Here is a 26,443-nt window from a genome sequence, read left to right on the forward strand (position 1 = left end):
TATGATACTATAATGGTGGATACAAATCATTAGACATTTGTCAAAAACCACAGGACATACAACACAGAGTGAACCCAAGTGTAAACTATGTACTTTGGTTAATAATAATATATCAATATGGGCTCATCAGTTGTAACAAATGTACCTCAGTAATGTAAAATGTTAATAATAATTGGGGAAACTGTGAAGAGGACTTACATATATCTCTGATCTGTGCCTACAGAAATGTTTAAGGCTAGGCCTAATGATGAATATTAAATTACAAATATAAAATTTTCCATCCATATTTTTTAAATTGATGGAAGGATAACTAATAAATAAGTACTTTGGAGATATTAATTTGATTGCATTGTCAAACTGACTAGTAGGGAGCAAGAAAATACCTGTCAACTGAAAAACTGAGCACATAAATTTTTCAAATAAGAGCATCTTCCTCCCTCCTCAATATACCCTACCTTGATGCAGAAGATAAGGATAATTAACTATAGATTAGTTTTGCCTATTCTAGAATTTCACATAAATGGAATCATGAAGTATGCTCTCTTTTGTGCCTAGACTTTTTTCATTCAGCATGTTTTTGAGATTCACCCATGTTGTTGTGTTTATCAGAAATTATTTTTTCATTGACGAGTAGTATTCTATTGTATGAATAGTTGTGATTTAACAACTGTTAAATCACATCCATTTGGTGCCAAAAGTATTACTACTATATTAATTTTTATTCCTCTTCTTTTGCTGGCTACTATAGTCATATTGCAGCAACAGGGCATAGCTGTCAAAATCAGAATTCACATCAGGTAATAACAGGTCCACATGCACTATTTTCATCAGTTTTAAAAAGCAAAGAAGTCCCCAAAACAGGTTCTAACTTTTTTTCTTAATGCTTTAACCACTGATGATAACAATCTTTTGTTTTTGTTTTGCTTAGTTCTCTGAGGAATCAAACTGTTTTTAACTTACTATGACATGCTTATGAAACAGGAAGAGGGCAGGGGTTGATGGCAATTTCTGATAAGGATACTATAAGTGGCTGAGATGTATTATATTCCTTCTATAATAAATGGTTCTTCTCAAATGAAGTGACTCCATTTAAAAAATCCACTTCAATATTTTGCTACTAGTTTTTACTTTATAAAAACCAAAAAGCACTTTGTGGTGATAAAAAAGTCTATATTATTATCATCTAATTTTTTATTCCCTTTATATATATATTTAGAGTAAATGCAAGCAAGAGTTAAAGAATGATATTAATTGTATTCTTTCAGTCAGCAGATGCCCATTACCTACTCCAGAGCATTCATTAAAAGTCCAACTCCTGGGACTTCCCTGGTGGTACAGTGGATAAGAATCTGCCTGCTTATGCAGGGGACATGGGTTCGATCCCTGGTCCAGGAAGATTCCACATGCTGTGGAGCAACTAAGCCCGTGTGCCACAGCTATGGAGTCCACATGCCTAGAACATGTGCTCTGCAATGAAGAGAAGCCCACACTCGCTACAACTAGAGAAAGCCCAAGCAAAGCAAGGAAGACCTAGTGCAGTCATAAATAAATAAATAAAATGCCTTAAAAAAAAAAAAAAGTCCAACTCCTTTTTTAAATGAAAAGGAAGCTGGGAATAGAACTGCCATATGACCCAGCAATCCCACTGCTGGGCATATACACCGAGGAAACCAGAATTGAAAGAGACGCGTGTACCCCAATGTTCACCGCAGCACTGTTTACAATAGCCAGGACATGGAAGCAACCTAGATGTCCATCAGCAGATGAATGGATAAGGAAGCTGTGGTACATATACACAATGGAATATTACTCAGCCATTAAAAAAATACATTTGAATTGGTTCTACTGAGATGGATGAAACTGGAGCCCATTATACAGAGTGAAGTAAGCCAGAAAGAAAAACAACAATACAGTATACTAATGCATATATATGGAATTTGAAAGATGGTAACGATAACCCTATATGCGAGACAGAATAAGAGACACAGATGCATAGAACAATTTTATGGACTCTGAGGGAGAAGGTGAGGGTGGGACGTTCTGGGAGAATAGCATTGAAACATGTATATTATCATATGTGAAACAGAACACCATTCCATGTTCGATGCATGAGACAAGGGCTCAGGGCCGGGGCAATGGGATGACCCAGAGGGATGGGATGGGGAGGGAGGTGGGTGGGGGGTCCAGGAAGGGGAACACATGTAAACCCATGGCTGATTCATGTCAGTGTATGGCAAAAACTATTACAATATTGTAAAGTAATTAGTCCCCACTAAAATAAATAAATTTATAAAAAAAAAAAAAGAAAAGGAAGCAGACAACTAAATATGAAAACTCCTCACAAAGTTACCTCCTGTGCTCAGATAGTACCAATCACTTTATTCTTCATTGAGTGTGGAGCTGATGGAATTCAGCCACAGTGACATTTGTGACTAGAGGGGAAGATGGAAATGATTCCATTAACCTAGAGTGCTGTAACATATGGTAATCATAGGTGGTAGAATAGCTGGGTTGGACAAGGGTAAAGTAAGCCATGTGGCACAGACATTATCAATTACCACACATGGTAACCATGCTGATACAGTGTAGCTTTTCCAGAAGGGAAATGATTTGGGCATATGAATTGACTGACTGGCTTATGAAAGAGTGATCTATAAATGACATATCTGGCACCAATATAGCACACGTGGTTTCCAGTAATTTTGCAAGTTGGGGACTATTAAGATTTGAAGAGCCTCCATATACCTAAATGTCAGTACAATGTATTGCAGTTATTTGCACAAAGGCAACAAGCCAAAATACTGATGCAAAATAAACTTGGACCATTCATATATAAAACTATCAAATATCTTTTTCAGGTGTCATATAAAATCCTGGAATTTTCTATCTCTGGAAAAAATAATTTCATGAATCTTTAAGGTATAAAGCTTACGGGCATGGCAAAAGCTCAAGATTAGATCTAAACTGTACTGGGAGATGGAACTACAATTACTTGTTCTGAGTATTGGCAAAAATATTGATTTTGAAAGTAACATGATGAAAACTGTATTTTAAGAAAATTTAATATACAAATACTCTTTCAGAAGAAACACTGAAGGCTGAAAGATCAGTTGGGCAGTGGGAGATAATGAGTACAGAAAAGAAGAGTGTCAGTGGAAATAAAGATGACCAGAAGAAACTAAAAGACACTCTATAGGAAGATCGGAAACTCTAACAGGATGCCTGATGATACAACTTCAGAAGACCAGTAAACCACCCAGAGAGGCTCACAACTAACTATTGTGGCTATCTATTGCTGCAAAACCAATTACTGACAAACTTAGTGGCTAAAGCAAAAACCACCTTAAAAAGGGTCTACTGTATAGCAAGGGAACTCTACTCAACACTCTGTAATGGTCTCTATGGGAAAAGAATCTAAAAAAGAGTGGATACATGTATATGTATTACTGATTCACTTTGCTATATACCTGAAACTAATACATTGTAAATTAACTATATTCCAATAAAAATTAAAAAAAAACTCTACTTTGCAACTGAGGAACAAATTTGAAAACAATTAGGATAATTAAAATAGAACATTGTAGGTTGAATATATAGCATAAAAATTATTTTAAAAACCCACTTTACTGTATTTCACAGCCCCGTAGGTTGACTGGGCTCACATAGGTCATTCTCACTTACAGGTCTCATGAGGTTGGAGTCTGATAGCAGTTGGTTAGGGATAAAATCATTTGAAGGCTCAACTAGGCTAGATGTCCAGAGACTCATTCACATTCTACTTTTCTCCAGTGATATTGAAAAAAATTGAGTGGAAAATGACTAATATATAAATTATTTTCAAGATATTAATTTGATTGTGCTGAGGCAGGTTATTAACCGAGAGCTCAGCTGGGACTGTCAACTCTAATGTCCACACATAACGTCTCTATTATAATGGTCTTATGGTAATTAGATGTCTTACATGGTACCTGAGAGTTCCAAGAATGAGTGTTTCAATGAATAAGACAGAAGGTGTGAACTGGTGTCATAAATCAATAGCATTAATTCTGTGTTATGGTAAGGGCCTAACAGAAGCAGAAGATATTAAGAAGAGGTGGCAAGAATACACAGAAGAACTATACAAACAAGGTCTCAATGACCCAAATAACCACAGTGGTGTGGTCACTCATCTAGAGTTGGACATCCTGAGGTGTAAAGTCAAGTAGGTCTTAGGAAACATTACTATAAACAAAGCTAGTGGAGGTGATGGAATTCCAGTTGAGCTATTTCAAATCCTAAAAGATGATGCTGTGAAAGTGCTGCACTCAATATGTCAACAAATTTAGAAAAATCAGCAGTGGTCACAGGACTGGAAAAGGTCAGTTTTCATTCCAATCCCAAAGAAAGACAATGCCAAAGAATGTTTAAACTCTTGTATGTGCTATGCTGAGTTGCTCAGTCGTGTCTGACTCTTTACGACCCCAGGGACTGTGGCCTGCCAGGCTCCTCTGTCTCTGGGGATTCTCCAGGCAAGAATACTGGAGTGGGTTGCTATGCCCTCCTCCAGGGGAATCTTCACAACCCAGGGATCAAACCCTGGTCTCCTGCATTGCAGGCAGATTCTTTACTGTCTGAGCCACTTGTGCTTATCTCACATGTTAGCAAGGTTATGCTCAAAATCCTTCAAGCTAGGCTTCAGCAGTACGTGAACCAAGAATTTCCAGATGTACAAGCTGGATTTAGAAAAGGCAGAGGAACCAGAGATCAAATTGCCAACATTCATTGGATCACAGAGAAAGCAAGAGAGTTCCAGAAAAACATCTACTTTTGTTTCATTTGACTATGCTAAAGACTTTGACTGTGTGGATCACAACAAACTGGAAAATTCTTAAAGAGATGGGGGTACCAGACCACCTTATCTGTATCTTGAGAAACCTGTATGCGGGTCAAGAAGGAATAGTTAGAACTGGACATGGAACAATAGACTGGTTCAAAATTGGGAAAGGAGTATGACAAGGCTATATACTGTCACCCTGCTTATTAAACATATGCAGAATACATCATGCGAAATTCTGGGCTGGCTGAAGCACAAGCTGGAATCAAGACTGCCAGGAGAAATATCAACAATCTCAGATATGCAGATGATACTTCTCTGATGGCAGAAAGAAAAGAGGCACTAAAGAGCCTCTTGATGGGGGTGAAAAAGGAGAGTGAAAAGACTGGCTTGAAATTCAACATTAAAAAACTAAGATCATGGCATCTAGCCCCATCATTTCATGGCAAATAGAAGAGGGGAGAGTGGAAGCAGTGACAGGTTTTATTTTATTGGGCTCTAAAGTCACTGTAGACAGTGACAGCAGTCATGAAATGAAAAAAAGCTTGCTCCTGGAAGGAGAGCTAAGACAAACCTAGCATGTGTGCATGTCCATGCTCGGTGGCTCAGTTGTGTCCGACTCTCTGAGACCCCAAGAACTGTAGCCCACCAGGCTCCTCTGTCCATGGGATTCTCCAGGCAAGAATACTGGAGTGGGTTGCCATTTCCTCATCCAAGGGATCTTCCTGACTCAGGGATCAAACTCACATCTCCTGCACTGGGTAGGCAGAATCTTTACTACTGAGCCACCTGGGAAGTATGACAAACCTGGACAGCCTATTAAAAAACAGAAACATCACTTTGCCGTAAAAGTCCGTATAGTCTATGCGAGACAGCAAGAGAGACACAGATGAACAGAACAGACTTTTGGATTCTGTGGAAGAAGGAGAGGGTGGGATGATTTGAGAGAATAGCATTGAAACATACATATTACCATAAGTAAAATAGATTGCCAGCCCTGGTTCAATGGATGAGAAAGGGCGCTTAGGGCTGGTGCACTGGGATGACCCTGAGGGATGGGATGGGGAGGGAGGTGGAAGGGGCATTCAGGATGGGGAACCCATGTACACCCATGGCTGATTTATGTCAATGTATGGCAAAAATCACTACAATATTGTAAAGTAATTAGCCTCCAATTAAAAAAAAAAAAAAGCCCATATAGTCAAAGCTATGGTTTTTCCAGTAGTCACATACAGATATGAACATCAAAGAATTGATACTTTTGAATTGTGGTGCTGAAGAAGACTCTTGAGAGTCCCTTGGACTGCAAGGAGATCAAACCAGTCAATCCTAAAGGAAATCAGTCCTGAATATTCATTGGAAGGACTGACGCTGAAGCTGAAACTCCAATTCTTTGGCCACCTGATGCGGAGGACTGACTCAATGGAAAATACCCTGATACTGGGAAAGATTGAAGGCAAAAGGAGAAGGGGGCAGCAGAGGATGACATGGTTAGATAGCATCACCAACTCAATGGACTTGAATTTGAGCAAACTCAGGGGATAGTGGAGGACAAAGAGCCTGGAGTGCTGCAGTCCATAGGATCGCAAAGAGTTGAGCGTGACTTAGCGATTGAGTAACAACTCTATTGGTCAAAGCAGTAACAGGCACATTACTTTCAATAAAAGGGGACAAAATACACCCCATTTCCTGATGGGAGGCGTGTCAAAGAATTCACTTTGAAACTACCATAGTGACACTTACCTGTATAAATTTATGATAAAATTTATCAATTTAAACTTGGAAGCTCAGGGCACTTCCCTGGTGGTCCAGTGGTTGAGAATCCACCTTCCAATGCAGGGGACAGGGGTTTGATCCCTGGTCACCAAGATCCCATGCAACTGAGCTTGTGTGCCTCAACTAGAGAGCCCATGTGCTGCAAACTAGAGTCCATGTGCTCTGGAGCCTGCAGTTACCACAACTAGAGAGAAGCCCATGCTGCAAGGAAAGGTCCCACATGCCACAACTAAGACCTGATGCAGCCAAAATAAATATTTTTAAAAATAAAATAAACTTGGAAGCTCAGAAATTTGACTGTTCTACAACCTAAGTGTCCATCAACAGATTACTGGATGAAGAAGTCATGATATATATATACACATGTGTATGTATACACATACACACACACACATACATACATACATACAATGAAATATTATTCAGCTACACACACAAAAAATGAGGAAATCCTGGGAACTTCCCTGGTGGTCCAGTGATTAGGACTCTGAGGTAGGGGGCAGGTTGAGGAAATCCTGCCATTTGCAACAGTATTGATGGGCCTTGGGAGCATTACGCTAAGTGAAATATGCCACACAGAGAAACACACTGTACGATCTCTCTATATAGAATTTAAAACAAACTCATAGAAAATGAGATCAGATTTGTGGTTACCAGAGGCAGAGTGTTGGGAGTGGGGCAATTAGAGAAAGGTGGTCGAAAGTTACAAACTTCCAGTTACAAGATAAATAAGTAGCAGGGAGATAATGTACAGCATGATTATAGTTAACACTGCTATATGATGTACATGAAATTCAAGAGAGTAAATCCCAACCGTTCTCATCCCAAGGAAAAAAATTTTTCTTTTTGCTTAGTTTTAATTGTATCTATCTGAAATGATGGATGCTAACTAAACTTAACTGCAGTAATATACAATATAATGTAAGTCAAGCTATTATGCTGTATACCTTAAATTTATACAGCGATGTATGTCAATTATATCAATAAAACTGGGACTTTTTTATTCCTTTTATTCCTATTTTCATTCCTCAGTAAAACAGGTAAAGGGACTTCCTTGGTGGTCCAGTGGCTAAGACTCCACACTCCCAATGCAGGGGACCGGGGTTCAATCACGGGTCAGGGAACTAGATCCCACATGCTGCAATTAAGAGTTCACATGCTGAAACTAAAGATCCTACATGCCATGACGAAGACTGAAGATCCTGGGTGCCCCAAGTAAGACCCAGCATGGCCAAATAAATATATAAATTTGTTTTAATCTGGGAAAAAAAAGAAATTTGAGTGTTCAAAATTACTACAGAAGTGTATTAACCGACACTAACAAATCTCAGAAGAAAATGATGTATAAAAATCACAATGACAATATAGGAATTTACAATGAGAACTATTACTTCCATTGAGAGAGACAATTCTATCCATCTGGCTATAACCAAAGTATTAATAATTGGGAAATCAAACTATCAACAGGTTGATAACTGATGTACATGGAATCAGAGTTCATTATGATTCAAATATCTAAAGCATCAAACTGAGATAGCCTGATGCAACCATTTCTACAATTAGGATTAGTTATCAGGACCAATCGAACTAGGATCCTCATTCTCGTGAACAGGGCTTGAGTGGTTAAATCAAAGTTAGTGCCATTTTGATCCTCCTTTTTCTACCATACTGTATAGGATGTTGACACTTCTGATTGACACACTTAAAGATATGGCCCCAGGCCACATTTTCTCAGGTTAGAGTTTCTAACCTAAGCATTATTGATATTTTCAGTTCAGTTCAGTGGCTCAGTCGTGTCTGACTCTTTGCAACCCCATGGACTGCAGCATGCCAGGCTTCCCTGTCCATTCTGTGTTATTGGGGGCTGTAAGGTACATTTTAGGATGTTTAGCCACATACCTGATCCTTATCCACTAGAAGTCAGTGGCACCTGTTCTTAGCATTGAGATAAGCAAAATATCTTCACAATGCTAAATGTCCCCTGGGAGGCAAAATCATCCCAAGTAGAGAACCACTTCATTCATATAAGAGCAAAGATTGGAGTTAGACTTACTTTGACTTTCTGAGAGGCTGTTTCCTAATAATAAGACTTTGAGCAAGTTGTAAATTACAATGTACCTCCCTTGTTTTTGGTTGCCCAGCAGCTATATCCCTTTTCTAACAGCATCTCCATCTCTTTTAGGCAATCACTTCTCTTCCACTGTAGGCAGTTTTGGTAAGCCTCCGGGCCTCCTCTTGCGGAAGCCAAAGATATTTGTACTGACTTTTTTTCCCAGATGCTATCACATCCTGGGGTCAGACACAGACCTAAATTAGGTCAACAGAATACTCTCTCCCCTGACTTTGAATCTTGACCAAGAAATAAGAATAGAGAAGGATGACAGTTCATTCATCTCTGCCGGCTCCTACAGTGAGACTCTCCCTGCTGTCTGGGGCTCTGGAACTAACTAGGTTTTACATCCCCAAGTGGGCTTATTCCGCCTTCCTATTGTTTCTGTAACATACAATTAATATTAGGGACTAAACAACAACTATTAGTAAGGGATCTTGAAGATTACATAGTTTAATTCTGAGAGCAAACTTATATCTCTAATCTCCAAGTTCTTAGAGAACAACTTGCTGACACTTGAGCATACCACTTATGGAATTAATAATTTGGTAACTCACTAGATATGTAGTCATTATGAGTTAGTGTTTGAGAAAGGTTCTGACTTTAAGAGAAATGAAACAGAAAAAGAAAACCAATTTAGGGGAAAATGGGTTTGGTTTTATATGTGTCAAATATTTGATAAAATGACATTGTTAATTTAAAACAGATTACAGCAGGTTTGGAGCATGAGTGGTAGAGCTTAATATGTTGATTTGGGACACAAAAAAGGATTTAACATGACAAGTGAAATAAGGAACTACAATAATTCTTTTGAGGTTATAGAGGGAAAGGGATTCATTCACTGCAAACAGAAGTCAATTCTGGCTGATTAAACAAAAAATATTTAATATTTATTAAATAAATGAATCAAAAAACCCCAAAATTCATGAAGAAAAATGCATTAGCTATAGTAGTATCTACCATATTCCCCCAATTGCCCGGTATACAACTTGCTTTTAGAGTTTGACTGATACAGGATCAAAAACAGGGATTTCCCCAGTGGTCCAGTGGTTGAGACTCTGCCTTTCAACATAGAGGGTGTGGGTTCAATCCCTAGTTGGACAACTGAGGTCCCACATGCCATGGAGCAGGGCCAAAAGTCAATCAAACAAACAGAGAGTACATTGACATTTTCCCCTAACTGTTTCCTGAGATATCCCCTAGTGCCCTTTTTAATCACAACCCCTCTGCCAAATTCAAAACTCAAGGCCCTGGTTTACATCCAAATAAATTCCAGATGGAGAGATTTAAACATAAAATAAAACTTTTTGACAGTTCCATAAGAAAAAAAAAAGAGAATTTAATAATCATGGAGTGAGAAGGTCGAAATAGGACACACAAACAAAATAAAAAGTAAAAAATGACTACATAAAAATCTAATTTCCATGAGGCAAAAAATAAGACAAACTGAGGAAAATATTTGCCGTATCATGAAGGCTTAATACCTTCCTTAAAATGGAAAGAACTCTCACAAATTAATAAGACCAACTACCTAATAAATAAACGAACAAAAAACAAGAACAGCAAGTTCACAGAAAAGGAAATATGAGTCAAAAAGCATTCACCCTCACTTTAAAAAGAGAAAACAAGAAAATGTTAATATCACACTGTGAGATGTGATAATGATTTCCATGGACATAATTTTCATCTCATTGTAATCAATTTATCAAATTGGCAAAAAAGATAAAATACTATGTTGAGGGCATAAACAGCCATTCTCAAACAACACTGGTAGAGGTATAGATTAGTAGTATCTCTGGAGGATATGTGTGCAACATCTATTGAAATTCTAAATGTACATATACTCTGACAAATTCCTTATATCCTCACAGAAAATCTAAATATCCATCAATTTCAGAGTGATTAAGTAAAAGGATATTTGCACAATGGAATATCACACAGAAATTTTTAACTGAGAAAATACTATATGCACCAGTACAAAAATAGGTGCAGATTTGAGGGTTGAAGTCTGGAGTTAAGATTTAGGTGTCGAAGAAAAAATGTATTTTAGAAGAAACTGGTAATGATGATTGCCTCCTAAAAATGAACTGAGCAACTAAGATACGGTGGAGGAAAGAAGACTTACTTTTCACTGAATTTCAAATCTTCTGCAAATACTTCTCAGTAAAAAAACATTAAAAAATAACAAAGACCAGAAAAACATTTTACTCTTGAAGAACTAATGATAGCAATTAGATTTCACATCATTAGACCAAGAGTTATATAATCAGTTATGTTTTTCTCTTTGCCTTAGTTCATATGACTTAATATAAATTCTCTTTACTTTGCTACTTCACTTTTTAAAAATCTGTGTTCATTTTTAACTTTTGAAAGTAGGTAGGACATAATTTCCATAAGTTCTCAAGCTTTTCTAAGTGAATCCAACTTTTATGTTCTCACAAAATAAGCTACACGTAAAATCACTATCTGAGTATTGGTGTATTTAAAAAACTCTACATCTTACTATAATAATGAGTCAAAAGGACAGCTGAAACACAAAAAGGCTTAGGTAAACTAAATCTGAAAACAGACAACAGAATATATTATGGTCAAAAACACATGAAAACTCATCAACATGTTTTATGCCAAAATCAGTTCTGAGGGAGCAAAATGTTCTATAAATTTTAACAGTAACAGTAAATTTAGGCACTGACGTTAACTAAAAATACTTATTATGAACAGCCAGCCTCTCTCCTATACTCAATTTTTTTTTAGGTAATAGAACATTTCAACATCATGTCTCCAAACTGAAATGCCCTGTATTAGAATGGAAACCCTAGAATTATTGATTTGAAAATTAAAAATGTGTAAATGTCACTCTTCTGTATTTCCAGAATTGTTCATTTAAAGTGAATATTCAATAAATGCCTCTACAAAGACAGAAACCACAAAATTTTGATCAATGAATTTAACACTCATTTAATCCTATCTTGTTTTAAAAATAAAAGGAATGAGAAAATAAAGGTGTTAAAATTGACATGGATTATTAATGTCTCAGCTGGAATTAGGATCCAGGTCTTCTGACCTTAGTCCTCTGTTCTTACTACCACATTGTATTGTAATTTTATCACTAGTAACTGGTTGTACACATTTTCATAAGAACATTATTCAAAAGAAAAAACAGGGTAATTAGAAAATTAAAATAGCTGATCTAGGAAATGAAAGTAAGTCTACTAGGTTAAAATTTAAGAACTAGGAACAGCTTTAAAATATTTCAAGGACAAATCAACTGTCCTAAACTTAATAAACATTAAAAATCAATAAAAGTTTCAAGGAACAAAAAGTATTGCTCATGCTGCTGCTGCTAAGTCACTTTAGTCGTGTCCGACTCTGTGCGACCCCATAGAGGGCAGCTCACCAGGCTCCCCTGTCCCTGGGATTCTCCAAGCAAGAATACTGGAGTGGGTTACCATTTCCTTCTCCAATGCATGAAAGTGAAAAGTGAAAGTGAAGTCGCTCAGTCGTGTCCGACTCTTCGCGACCCCATGGACTGCAGCCTACCAGGCTCCTCTGTCCATGGGATTTTCCAGGCAAGAGTACTGGAGTGGGATGCCATTGTCTTCTCCAAGTGTTGCTCATATAAATTTATAAACCATTAAAACACTATTAGAAACAACCCAAATGTCCATCAAACAGATGAACAGATAAGCAAACTATGGTATATACATACATACAATGGGTGATTACTCAGCCTCATAAAAAGAACTAAGTTCTTCTAAATGCTGCAACATGGATGAACCATGAAGACATTAAGCCAGACACAAAAGGAAAAATATTGTGTGATTCCATTTATATGAAATACGTATGATAAGCAAATCACAGAAATAGAAAGTAGATTAAAGATTACCAGGAGCTTATGGAAGGAAATAATGAAGAGCTATTGCTTAACAGGTAATCTGTTAGGGGTGATGAAAAATGTTTAAAAAATAGTGGAGATGTTCCTACAATTATTAAAAATGCCACTGAATTGTACACTTAAAAATGGTTCAAATGGCAAAATTTTAAGTACTATTTTACTCCAATTTTTAAAAATAAAATAAAATTTAACAGACTACTATTACACATATTTATTTTATAATTAAAAAATGTTCAGAAACACCAACAAAGAGTCTAAATCTTGTTTGAGGGACTTCTCTGCTGGTCCGGTGGCTAAGACCACACGCCCAATGGAAGTGGCCCAGGTTTGATCCCTGCTCAGAGAATTAGATCCCTGCATGCCATAACTAAGATTTCGAGTGCTACAACTAAATGCCACAAAGATCTTTGTTGTTGTTCAGCTGCTCAATCATGTCTGACTCTTGGCAACCCCATGCACTGCAGCATGCCAGGCTTTACTGTCCATATCTCCTTGGAGTTTGCTCAGACTCACATCCATTGAGTTGATGATGCCATCAACCATCTCATCCTCTGTTGCCCCCTTCTCCTCATGCCCTTAATCTTTCCCAGCATCAGAGTCTTTCCCAGTGAGTCAGTTCTTCGCATCAGGTAGCCAAAGTATTGGAGATTCAGCTTCAGCATCAGTTCTTCCAATGAACATCCAGGACTGATCTCCTTTAGGATGGATTGGTTGGATCTCCTTGCAGTCCAAGGGACTCTCAAGAGTCTTCTCCAACACCACAGTTCAAAAGCATCGATTCTTCACTGCTCAGCTTTCTTTATAGTCCAACTCTCACATCCATACATGACTACTGGAAAAACCACAGCCTTGAGTAGATGGACCTTTGTTGACAAAGTAATGTCTCTGCTTTTTAATATGCTATCTAGGTTGGTCATAACTTTCCTTCCAAGGAGTAACCGTCTTTTAATTTCATGGCTGCAATCACCATCAGCAGTGATTTTGGAGCCCCCCAAAAATAAAGTCAGCCACTGTTTCCACTGTTTCCCCATCTATTTGCCATGAAGTGATGGGACCAGATGCCATGTTCTTAGTTTTCTGAGTGTTGAACTTGAAGCCAACTTTTTCACTCTCCTCTTTCACTTTCATCAAGAGGCTCTTTAGTTCTTCTTCACTTTCTTCCATAAGGGTGGTGTCATCTGCATCTCTGAGGTTATTGATATTTCTCCTAGCAATCTTGATACCAGCTTGTGCTTCATCCAGCCCAGCGTTTCTCATGATGTACTCTGCATATAACTTAAATAAGCACGGTGACAATATACAGTCTTGAAGTACTCCTTTTCCGATTTGGAACCAGTTTGTTGTTTCATATCCAGTTCTAACTGTTGCTTCCTAACCTGCATACAGGTTTCTCAAGAGGCAGGTCAGGTGGTCTGGTATTCCCATCTCTTTTAGAATTTTCCACAGTTTATTGTGATCTACACAGTGAAAGGCTTTGGCATAGTCAATAAAGCAGAAATAGATGTTTTTCTGGAACTCTCTTGTTTTTTCAATGATCCAGCGGATGTTGGCAATTTGATCTCTGGTTCCTCTGCATTTTCAAAAACCAGCTTGAATATCTGGAAGTTCACGGTTCACGTATTGCTGAAGCCTGGCTTGGGGAATTTTGAGCATTACTTTACTAGCGTGTGAGATGAGTGCAATTGTGTGGTAGTTTGAGCATTCTCTGGCATTGCCTTTCTTTGGGATTGGAATGAAAACTGACCTCTTCCAGTCCTGTGGCCACTGCTGAGTTTCCCAAATTTGCTGACATATGGAGTGCAGCACTTTCACAGCATCATCTTTCAGGAGTTGAAATAGCTCAACTGGAATTCCATCACCTCCACTAGCTTTGTTCGTAGTGATGCTTCCTAAGACCCACTTGACTTCACATTCCAGGATGTCTGGCTCTAGGTGAGTGATCACACCATCATGATTATCTGGGTCGTGAAGATCTTATTTGTACAGTTCTTCTGTGTATTCTTGCCACCTCGTCTTACTATCGTCTGCTTCTGTTAGGTCCATACCATTTCCGTCCTTTATTGAGCCCATTTTTGCATGAAATGTTCCCTTGGTGTCTCTAATTTTCTTGAAGAGATCTCTAGTCTTTCCCATTCTATTGTTTTCCTCTATTTCTTTGCATTGATCACTGAGGCAGGCTTTCTTATCTCTTCTTGCTATTCTTTGGAACTCTGCATTCAAATGGGTATATCTTCCCTTTTCTCCTTTGCTTTTTGCTTCTCTTCTTTTCCTCGCTATTTGTAAGGCCTCCTCAGACAGCCATTTTGCTTTTTTGCATTTCTTTTCCATGGGGATGGTCTTGGTCCCTGTCTCCTCTACAATGTCATGAACCTCCATCCATAGTTCATCAGGCAGTCTGTCTATCAGATCTAGTCCCTTAAATCTATTTCTCACTTCCACTGTATAATCATAAGGGATTTGATTTAGGTCATACCTGAATGGTCTAGTGGTTTTCCCCACTTTCTTCAATTTAAGTTTGAATTTGGCAATAAGGAGTTCATGATCTGAGCCACAGTCAGCACAGATAATATTCTGCAAAGTCACAATATTCTGCAAAAAAAAAAAAAAAAAAATCAATAAAGGATAAATGTTTGTAAAACCAAGAGTTACTTTTTAAAAGTGTTTGTATATTTGAACAATTACAGCATATCTCATTTTATTTCATCTCGAAGATACTGTTTTTTTACAAACTGAAGGTTTGCAACAACCCTTCATTGAGCAAGCCTATTGCACCATTTTCCCAACAGCATTTGGTCACCTTCTATCTCTGTGCCACATTTTAGCAATTCTTATAATAGCTCAAACTTCCTTATTATTGTATTTGTTATGTTGATTCATGATCAGTCATCTTTGTTAACTCTTGCAAGATTATGTAACTTGCTGAAAGCTTGCAGTTTTTAGCAACAAAGTTTTCTTTTAGCAAAATAGTATTTTTGTGTGTGTGTCTTTTTAAGGCATACATTTCCCATTTATTTTTAAGTTTTGAACATAATTGTTTTCCAAAATATTTTTGATGTCAGTTACAGAACTTCTCCCCTTGAAACTGTGGTTCCTGACCCTGAAATGCTACTCTTTTCTGTGAGAATGAATATGCCCCAAAGGGACCTGGAGCATCATGCACTTTTTACAGGGCTGTGCAAGTACTAATAAATCAATCCTTGTGGGACGGAATATGCATTTGGTATGCACTTTAATTTTCATAGATATATATTAATACTCTTTCTACTTTGTCCTTTATTACTAAAGGAAAGGAGAAAACCTATACATGAGTACTAAAAAATCTGATCTTCTCCAGATATCAAAACAACTAAGTTGTCTTTCAGAACCAAATATGTGACTGTTAGCTGGTGATTTTTTATTTTCTTTCTCATTCTTTCTTTCGAAAGTGAGTCACTCAGTCCAGTCTGACTCTTGCAACGCCATGGACTGTAGCCCACCAGGCTCTCTGTCCATGGAATTTACCTGGCAAAAATACTGGAGTGGCTTGCCATTTCCTACTCCAAGCAATAAATTATTTTTAATTAAGGTATATACATTGTATTTTTAGACACATGCTTTTGCACACTTAATAAACTACAGTAAAGTGTAAATAAAACTTTTGTATGTACTGGAAAACTATAAAAGTTTGTGTGATTTATTTGCTTTATTGCAGCGGTCTGGTACCAAACTGCACTAGTTTTTTTTCCCCAAACTGCACTATTTTGGAAGTATGCCTATACTACATATTTTATAATTAAGAAAAAGTAATACTCTTCAAAAAAAAAATAAAGCTTTCAAAAACCTAAGAAAACATCCTCTCTTTTCTTTCAGTTTCATACATGGGAATAATCATCTATGAAAAGTTAAGAAAACAGTAAAATATCCCAGTGGTTTTAAAATTTTATGCATATGAATTACCCAAGGATCATGATTTCTTGAATCACGGTGCCACATAATTTAAAAGAGCTGAATAGTGACTTCCCCCAAAATGTTTACAATCTAATCCTTGAAATTTGTAAATGCTAATTTACATGCCAAAAGGGACTCTGCAGATGTGATTAAGGACCTGGAGATGGGGATATTATCCTGAATTATCTGACTGGGTCCTAAATGTAATCGCAAGTGTCCTTTCAAGGGGGAGGCAGGAGGAGACAGTGTGAGAAAAAGACAACAGAAACCCAGAAATAGAGACTGGAAGATGCTACACTGCAGTCTTTGAAGATGGGCTATGAGCCAAAGAATGCAGGCAGCTTCTAGAAGCTACAAAAGGCAAGGAAACAGATTTTTCCATAGACCCTCCCAAAGGCATGTAGGCCTGCTGACACCTCAATTTCAGCCCTTTGTGATGACCAACCTAGACAGCATATTAAAAAGCAGAGACATTACTTTGTCAACAAAGGTCCGACTAGTCAAAGCTATGGTTTTTCCAGTAGTCATGTATGGATGTGAGAGTTGGACTATAAAGAAAGCTGAGCGCCGAAGAATTGATGCTTTTGAACTGTGGTGTTGGAGAAGACTCTTGAGAGTCCCTTGGACTGCAAGGAGATCCAACCAGTCCATCCTAAAGGAAATGAGTCCTGGGTATTCATTGGAAGGACCAATGCTGAAGCTGAAACTCCAATACTTTGGCCACCTGATGTGAAGAACTGACTCATTTGAAAAGACCCTGATGCTGGGAAAGATTGAAGGCAGGAGGAGATGGGGACGACAGAGGATGAGATGGTTGGATGACATCACTGACTCAATAGACATGAGTTTGAGTAAGCTCCGGGAGTTGGTGATGGACAGGGAAGTCTGGCATGCTGCAGTCCACGGGATCACAAACAGCCGGACACAACTGAGTGACTGAACAACAAATGATTTCAGACTCATGTTCTTTTAAGCCACTAATCTGCAGTAATTTATGACAGCAGAAATAGGAAATTAATAAAAATCATAATTTCAATTTCTTTTTAAAAAATTTTTCATTATATTTATTTTGGCTGTGCTGGGTCTTTGTTGCTGCACAGGCTTCTCTCTAATGGTGCTGCACGGGCTTCTGATTTCAGTGGCTTCTGTTGTTGCAGGCTCTGGAACAGAGGCTTAAAAGTTGTGGTGCATGGGCTTAGTTTAGTTGCTGCATGTGGGATCTTCCCAGCCCAGGGTGAACCCGTGTCTCCTGCCTTGGCAAACAGATTCTTCACCACTGAGCCACCAGGGAAGCCCTAATTTCAATTTCTATTAAAAGGAATATATATGCTTATTAGAAGTGTTGTTTATAACAGTAAAAATACAGTAATAACTAAAACTACAAAAAGAAAATTTAAAAGTATGTGTGTTAGTTGCTCAGCTGTGTCTGACTCTTTGTGACCTCTCAGACTGTAGCCCGCCAGGCTCCTCAGTCCATGAAATTCTCCAGGCAAGAATATTGGAGTGGGTAGCCATTCCCTTAGGCACAACCATTGAGAACTATTGTAGAAAAATTTAATTATGTGGAACACATGAAGATATATTAAGATTTACAAAACAGCAGCTTACAATACTATGTAATTTAAAAAATGTATTTGTGTACGTATTTTGTTACTATAGACTCAATTTTATCTCCCCCAAATTCTTGTTATTCTTATTCTCTAACCTCCAATGTGACTATAGTTGGTGACAAGGTTTTTAGGAGGTAATTAAGGTTAACTGAGCTCTGGGATTCAGTTTGAACTGTGGTGTTGGAGAAGACCCTTGAGAGTCCTTTCGACTACAAGGAGATCCAACCAATCCATCCTTAAGGAAATTAGTCCTTAATATTCATTGGAAGGACTGATGTTGAAGCTGAAACTCCCAATACTTTGGCCACCTGATGTGAAGAACTGACTCACTGGAAAAGACCCTGATAGCTGGGAAAGATTAAAGGCAGGAGAAGGGGACGACAGAGGATGAGATGGTTGGATGGTATCACCGACTCGATGAACATGAGTTTGAGCAAGCTCCAGGAGTTGGTGATGGATAGGGAAGCCTGGCATGCTGCATTCCATGGGGTCGCAAAGAATCAAGACACGACTGAGCAACTGAACTGAACTGAGGTCATAAGGGTGGCTTCCCTGGTGGCTCATTCAATGAAGAATCTGCCTGCAATGCAGGAGACCTGGTTGGGGCTTCCCAGGTGGCACTAGTGGTAAGGAACCCACCTGCCAATGCAGGAAATGTAAGAGACATGGGTTCGAGGGTTGGGAAGATCCCCTGGAGGAGGCCATGGCAACCCACTCCAGTATTCTTGCCTGGAGAATCCCATAGACAGAGGAACCTGGCAGTCCATAGGGTTGCAAAGAGTCAGACATGACTGAAGCGACTTAGCACGCACACACACAAGGTCATAAGAGCAGGGTCCTCACAATAGGATTGGCACCCTTACAAGGACAACTGAAGGCTTGCTAACTCGTGCTCTCAACCTCTAACCATCACGTGAGAACACAGTGAGTAGAGGCCGTGGAAGAGATCTCCCACCACACCAGAAACAATGCAAGCACCATGATCTGGGTCTTCTAGCCTCTAGAACTGTGAGAAAATAAAACTTGCTTGAAGCCACCCAATCTATGGGATTTTGTCATGGCAACACAAACTATCACTACAGATTTTAGTATTGAGAAGCGGAGCATAGCTTTAAGGAATACCTAAAATGGGCAACAAGCTTTGGGACAGTAATGGAGGCTGGAAGAGTTTGGAGGTGGCAAGCTGGAAATATGGATATTAAAAGTGATTCTGGTAAGATTTCAAAGGGAAATGAGGAATGTGTTATCAGGAATGGAGAAAAGATGACCCTGGTTGTAACATGGCAGGACACAGGCTTGATGGAATTTAGAACTTGCAGGTAATGAAACTGGCTGTTTAGCTGGGGAGTCTAAGCAAAGTATTGAAGGACTGGCTCGGTTCCTTACTTAATAGTAAAATGCAAAATGAGATAATGAATTGAAGAAAAAATTGATAAGCAAAAAGGAACCAGATCCTAAAGATTTATAAAATTCTCAGCCTATCCATATTGCAAAAAATTAGACATGTTCTGAAGAGGACGTCAGGGGTGTGGCTGGACCATCACTCCATAAAAAGCTTATGGGATTATAAGAGCAGAAACATTGCTAGTTTGAACTGTCAAAGGCAGAGACAGGAAGGCTGACTTCTTGGATTTGACAGAACTTGAGAGCTGTTTTGCTGCGAACATCAGGTATTCTTTAAGAAGAGGGAAAACTAAACGTGAGGGCCATTCAGAAGTCATCAAGACTAGTGCCTCATTTTCAACAGGTCAGATGGCCTCTGGCCAGAGTTCAGGGGCAAACCTCCCACATAGAGCTGTGGGGTGATACTGCCAAGCCAGTAGGGCTGGAAGGCAGAGTATCAAACCAAAAAGGATTAGTGTCAACCCTTAAGATCTAATGGAATTTACCATGCTAGGCTTTGGACTTCCTTGGGACCCACCACTCTGTTTTTCCTCCTGATTTCTCTCTTTAGAATGTCCATGCTATCATTGTCCTGTCACTGTATTTTGGAAACACTTGTCAGGTTTCACACTTTCACAGCCAGAGAATTTTGCCTCATAAAAAATTATACCTGGGGACTTCCCTGGTGTTCCAGTAGTTAAGAATCTGCCTTGCAGTGCAGGAAACAGGGGTTGACCCCTGGTCAGGGAATTAAGATCCTACATGCTGCAGAGCTACTGAGCCTGCATGCCACAACTAGAGAGTTTATGTGCTGCCGTGAAGATCCCATGTGCCACAACTAAGACCCAATGCAGCCAAATAAATAAATTTTTAAAATTGTACTTGGAATCTCACGTGTCTAATTCAGACACTATCTTTTAAAATATTTATTTGGCTATGTTGAGTCTTAGTTGCAACACATGGGCTTACTTGCCCCATGGCATGTGGTACCTTAGTTCCCCAATCAGGGATTGAACCCACATATACTGAATTGGAAGGCAGGTTCTTAACCACAGGACCACCAGGGAAACTCCAAGAGGATATTTTAATGAGACTGTACTTTAGAGTTGATGCTGAAATGAGTTGGGACTGTTAGGATGACATGTATGTATTTTGTGTGAGAAAGACATGAATTTGGGGGGACCAGGGGCAGAATGCTATGGACTGATTGTGTCCTCTCGAAATTCATATGCTGAAGCCCTACCTCCAATATATTTGAGGACAGGGCTTTTAGGTCAGCTCAGTTCAGTTGCTCAGTCGTGTCCGACTCTTTGCGACGCCATGGACTGCAGCATGTCAGGCCTCCCTGTCCATCACCAACTCCCAGAGTTTACCCAAACTCATGTCCATCGAGTCGGTGATGTCATCCAGCCATCTCATCCTCTGTCGTCCCCTTCTCCTCCTCTCCCCAATCCTTCCCAGCATCAAGGTCTTTTCAAATGAGTCAGCTCTTCACATGGGGTGGCCAAGGTACTGGAGTTTCAGCTTCAACATCAGTCCTTCCAGTGAACACCCAGGACTGATCTCCTTTAGGATGGACTGGTTGAATCTCCTCACAGTCCAAGGGACTCTCAACAGTCTTCTCCAACACCACAGTTTCAAAGCATCAATTCTTCAGCACCCAGCTTTCTTCACAATCAAACTCTCACATCCATACATGACTACTGGAAAAACTATAGCCTTGACTAGACGGACCTTTGTTGGCAAAGTAATGTCTCTGCTTTTAAATATGCAATCTAGGTTGGTCATAACTTTCCTTCAAGGAGTAAGCGTCTTTTAATTTCATGGCTGCAATCACCATCAGCAGTGATTTTGGAGCCCAAAAAAATAAAGTCTGACACTATTTCCACTATTTCCCCATCTATTTGCCATGAAGTGATGGGACCAGATGCCATGTTCTTAGTTTTCTGAGTGTTGAGCTTTAAGCCAACTTTTTCACTCTCCTCTTTCATTTTCATCAAGAGGCTCTTTAGTTCCTCTTCACTTTCTGCCATAAGGGTGGTGTCATCTACATATCTGAGGTTACTGACACTTCTCCCAGCAATCTTGATTCCAGCTTGTGCTTCATCCAGCCCAGCGTTTCTCATGATGTACTCTGCATATAAGTTAAATAAGCAGGGTGACAATATACAGCCTTGACGGACTCCTTTTCCTATTTGGAACCAGTCTGTTGTTCCATGTCCAGTTCTAACTGTTGCTTCCTGACCTGCATACAGGTTTCTCAAGAGGCAGGTCAGGTGGTCTGGTATTCCCATCTCTTTAAGAATTTTCCAGTTTATTGTGATCCACACAGGCAAAGGCTTTGACATAGTCAACAAAGCAGAAATAGATGTTTTTCTGGAACTCTCTTGCTTTTTCAGTGATCCAGCAGATGTTGGCAATTTGATCTCTGGTTCCTCTGCATTTTCAAAAACCAGCTTGAACATCTGCAAGTTTATGGTTCACGTATTGCTGAAGCCTGGCTTGGAGAATTTTGAGCATTACTTTACTAGCGTGTGAGATGAGTGCAATTGTGTGGTAGTTTGAGCATTCTCTGGCATTGCCTTTCTTTGGGATTGGAATGAAAACTGACCTCTTCCAGTCCTGTGGCCACTGCTGAGTTTCCCAAATTTGCTGGCATATCGAGGGCAGCACTTTCATAGCATCATCTTTCAGGAGTTGAAATAGCTCAACTGGAATTCCATCATCTCCATTAGCTTTGTTCGTAGTGATGCTTTCTAAGGCCCACTTGACTTCACATTCCAGGATGTCTGGCTCTAGGTGAGTGATCACACCATCGTGATTATCTGGGTCGTGAAGATCTTTTTTGTACAGTTCTTCTGTGTATTCTTGCCACCTCGTCTTACTATCGTCTGCTTCTGTTAGGTCCATACCATTTCTGTCCTTTATTGAGCCCATCTTTGCATGAAATGTTCCCTTAGTATCTCTAATTTTCTTGAAGAGATCTCTAGTCTTTCCCATTCTGTTGTTTTCCTCTATTTCTTTGCATTGATCGCTGAGGAAGGCTTTATCTCTCCTTGCTATTCTTTGGAACTCTGCATTCAAATGGGTATATCTTTCCTTTTCTCCTTTGCTTTTTGCTTCTCTTCTTTTCCCCGCTATTTGTAAGGCTTCCTCAGACAGCCATTTTGCTTTTTCGCATTTCTTTTCCATGGGGATGGTCTTGGTCCCTGTCTCCTCTACAATGTCACGAACCTCTGTCCATAGTTCATCAGGCACTCTATCAGATCTAGTCCCTTAAATCTATTTCTCACTTCTACTGTATAATCATAAGGGATTTGATTTAGGTCACACCTGAATGGTCTAGTGGTTTTCCCTACTTTCTTCAATTTAAGTCTGAATTTGGCAATAAGGACTTCATGATCTGAGCCACAGTCTGCTCCCGGTCTTGTTTTTGCTGACTGTATAGAGCTTCTCCATCTTTGGCTGCAAAGAATATAATCAATCTGATTTCAGTGTTGACCATCTTAGGAGGTAATTAATGTTAAATGAAGTTATAAGAGTGGATTTCTCATAAGATTGGTGGCCATATAAGACAAGGAAGAGAGAATGATCTTTCTCCACACACATCCACCTAGGAAAATCTTTGTGAGCACACTGTAAGAAGGCAGCTGTCTGCAAACAAGGGAGACAGCCCTCACCAGAACCAGACCATGCTAGGATACTGTGAAAAACCATGAGAAAATCCTGTTGTGTAATTCAATGGTATTTTGTTATTACAGCCCAGGCCGACTGAATTTATAACTAAAAAAATAAATATCTTTTCAGCAATAGCAACAATTATGAGAAGCTATGATATGTAAATTTTATTTAAAAAGTTGCAAACAAAGAATAACACTTGGCTTTGTCTATATTCAGAGTCCTACAGTTCTTTTAAAGTACAGTGTTATAATGCTTTATAAAATGAGCTCTTAAGTATCTGATGATTGGTAACACTGATATCTATCACTTAACAACTCCCTTACTCTCCTGATGTTATGATTTGAGTAGACAGAATATAAAATGACAAGTAAATTTTTACAATGACTGCATTAATTATAATAAAAATATATGCCTTAAAGCCCTCAAAAATAAGATAGCTACACTTGGTTATCCTAAAGTAATCAATTGAAATTAGTCTTGGATAATTAGGATGCCCATAAACCTGATTTTCCTGTGACAGTCCTGATTTATGTCCTGGTATAATGGCTAGCAGTGCCTTCTTTCACTTTTTAAAAAGTCTTTGCAAACTATAGTTAAGATAGTGTATAATCAATTACAGAATAATTACATATTTAAAATTTTATGAATTTAGTCTTCAGTCTGGGACAGGAAATACCAACTGTCACTAAAATCTGGAAAATATGGTTGTCACATTACATAATATTTAATCACTTAAATAATTTTCTTCTCCAGGAGTCAAAGTAAAGCTTGTAAATGAATTAAGAAGTACTAAGACAAACCAGGTGCCAAAACGTTTTTAGACTTTGAAACCACTCAAGAATTCAGATTTTTAATTTATTCAAGCAGTGTTAAGATTATTCAAAGGAAAATGTCAATACACCTAGAACTGGATCACATCATGTTTCAAAAATACAGAAATAAATGACTGTGAGCTTATCAACCTGAATATTCTGGAAGATGTATGTTCCAGTCAATGTCTAGATGGGATAACGACTTCTAAGTATTTCTTTTAACATTATAAAATAACATTAAAAAATGAACCAATGACTTCAATTTTAGGATTGAGGTCACCAAAATCAGAGTGGTCATCTAAAATTTGTATCCTACCCATCAACTGAATGTAATAATATGCTGACTCATGGTGCTGGCTTTTCTTTATAATAGAAATAGGTCATTTTTAAGAGTTATCAAAGCTACATTTAAAGAGGAGAGCACAACAGGAATGTGAAAAAAAAATCTTTTCTTTCTAGAAATGTCTAGGCAACTGGCAAAGAAATGAGGGAAAAAAATAGTCTGAATATTAAATTCAGATTAGCCACATGAGATCAGCTTTCCACATCTGCAAATCACAATGCCTGTAATATCTCTACTCAATGTTCTTAACAATGAAAACAGGGTCACATATAAGTATAGAACACTGCTTAATTTAGAAGAACTCTTACAGAGAATCATATTTGTTAAGTAGTTTCACTTAATATAGACCTGATTTATTCATTCACCATTCACTTAATATATAGACCTAATTCATTCACACCATAGTGTGTTTATACTCTAAAGTAAGAGTCTACTACTTGTAAACATTCCATCTCTCATAGCATCAATACATATGTATACTTTGAGACTAGTCTTTGGATTCTTGTTCTTCCTCTGGGTCCCGCGATCGCTTCCGGGGATTCAATGAACCTTCTGTTTGCAATGAATATGCAGTAGCAACAACAGCATCTCTAAATCCCTGAGGCTGCAAGATGAAAAAGTATACAAGTATGCTTTAAGAACATCTAAAATAACAACTGGTCTTCGAAATACTTTAAATTAATAAGAGAGCTACTTTATTCTTGGGATAGAAGTTATCAACCATTGTGAATGAAGAGGATAAACCTCAGAGACAGGTGTCCAAGCCAGGACTATACTATTTTTATCTAAAGTATCTTCATGTATTTACTTATACATACACATATGCAGAAATAATAGTGCACTATAAAAATAATCTCTAAAGGTCAATCCTAACAAACTTTATGGTGGCTTTACTGGAAGAAGTGAAAGGAAGTATCCCACATGCCACAACGCACGGCTGAAAAAAAATCTTTAATATCCTGACATTACCCAGGACATGGAACACACTACCCTACAAGTAAGTATTTCCTCTGTTCTTAAGAATAAATTTCAGTTCAATTGTGACTAGAGTATTCTTTATATATACTACTATTTTGGGGATAATGTTCTAAACATCAAAATCTGTCCTCAAATATGTTCACTGCCTACAGAAGTTAACAGAAGCAATTTGTAAATGCTTTCTTCAAATAATTACTGCCCACTAACACCAAAATCCCACTCTAATCAAGTAATACTGACTGTGATCTGAAATGGTACTGTAGATTCCTTCTGGCTTGGTGATTTGTACAATGTCGCCAACCTGCTAAGAGAGAAATAAATATACACAAACACATGATCTTCATTAATTAGTTCAGATCACTGAGTTCATAATTTAAGTTTATAGTTTTTCACTTTTCTATTATTTTGTTGTCTAAGAACACACAAAGCAAAGAGATATAAAAAACACTTCCTTAAAACATAACTATATATACAACTATATATAATAAGTAATAATTATTACATATAATAACAATAGAATTGTTTGCATAACTGAAATTTTAAAACAACCTAAAAAGACAATGACTAATTCAAATAAATCATTTTATGCCCGACAAGATACTATTTACACTTAAAATAAGGTGTAAGAAAATATTTAATGAGATGGGAAAATATTAATAATATACAAAGTATAAGTTATACTGTATGATCCTTCATTTATGAGTAAGCTTGCATATATATTTTATATAGAAAAATTACTAGACGACTACAACCACAAAGTTAAGTTGCTATTACAAGGTAAAGGTTATTTTTTTGTTTGATTATCTATATCTTTCAAACTTTCTATAGTAATTGTGTATTTTTTATGTATGAGAAGCATTAAGACAATTTCTTGGTATACAGCTGAGGAACACATACTCATTATACTAATACAAACAATCTAGGAAAACATTATTTCAACATGAGTATGTTCAGAAAAATCATTGTCATAACAGGACAAGGTCTGTTTAGGTACAATTTTATTGTATACTCTTAAACTGAAAGCTCACAGTAGTTGAGAAACAAAATTCTAAACTCTTATTAACTATGCTCAAATACCGTAACAGCAACAAATACAGCTGACCCTTGAACAATGC

The 26,443-nt window shown here is 38.1% G+C and overlaps 2 protein-coding genes across 4 annotated transcripts in view; one reads left to right on the plus strand and one right to left on the minus strand.

Moving 5' to 3' along the window:
* Positions 1-26,443, plus strand: part of TEX14 (testis expressed 14, intercellular bridge forming factor) — a 218,223-nt gene that overhangs the window by 4,787 nt on the left and 186,993 nt on the right. The window lies entirely within an intron of this gene.
* Positions 23,334-26,443, minus strand: part of RAD51C (RAD51 paralog C) — a 29,494-nt gene continuing 26,384 nt past the window's right edge. Inside the window, exons 8-9 of one of the 2 annotated variants that reach the window (XM_081585218.1) lie at positions 25,569-25,629; positions 23,334-24,954 (exon numbers count right to left, since the gene is read on the minus strand). In XM_081585218.1, coding sequence (XP_081441344.1) covers positions 24,838-24,954; positions 25,569-25,629 — 178 coding nt within the window. In that variant the 3' untranslated portion in view covers positions 23,334-24,837. Of the gene's footprint in view, positions 24,955-25,568; positions 25,633-26,443 lie in introns of both variants that reach the window. The other variant, XM_081585217.1, reaches the window with a different exon arrangement.

This window comes from Giraffa tippelskirchi, chromosome 3, assembly GCF_054371585.1.
Source record: "Giraffa tippelskirchi isolate mGirTip1 chromosome 3, T2T-mGirTip1v1.2.pri, whole genome shotgun sequence".
NCBI lineage: Eukaryota > Metazoa > Chordata > Mammalia > Artiodactyla > Giraffidae > Giraffa > Giraffa tippelskirchi.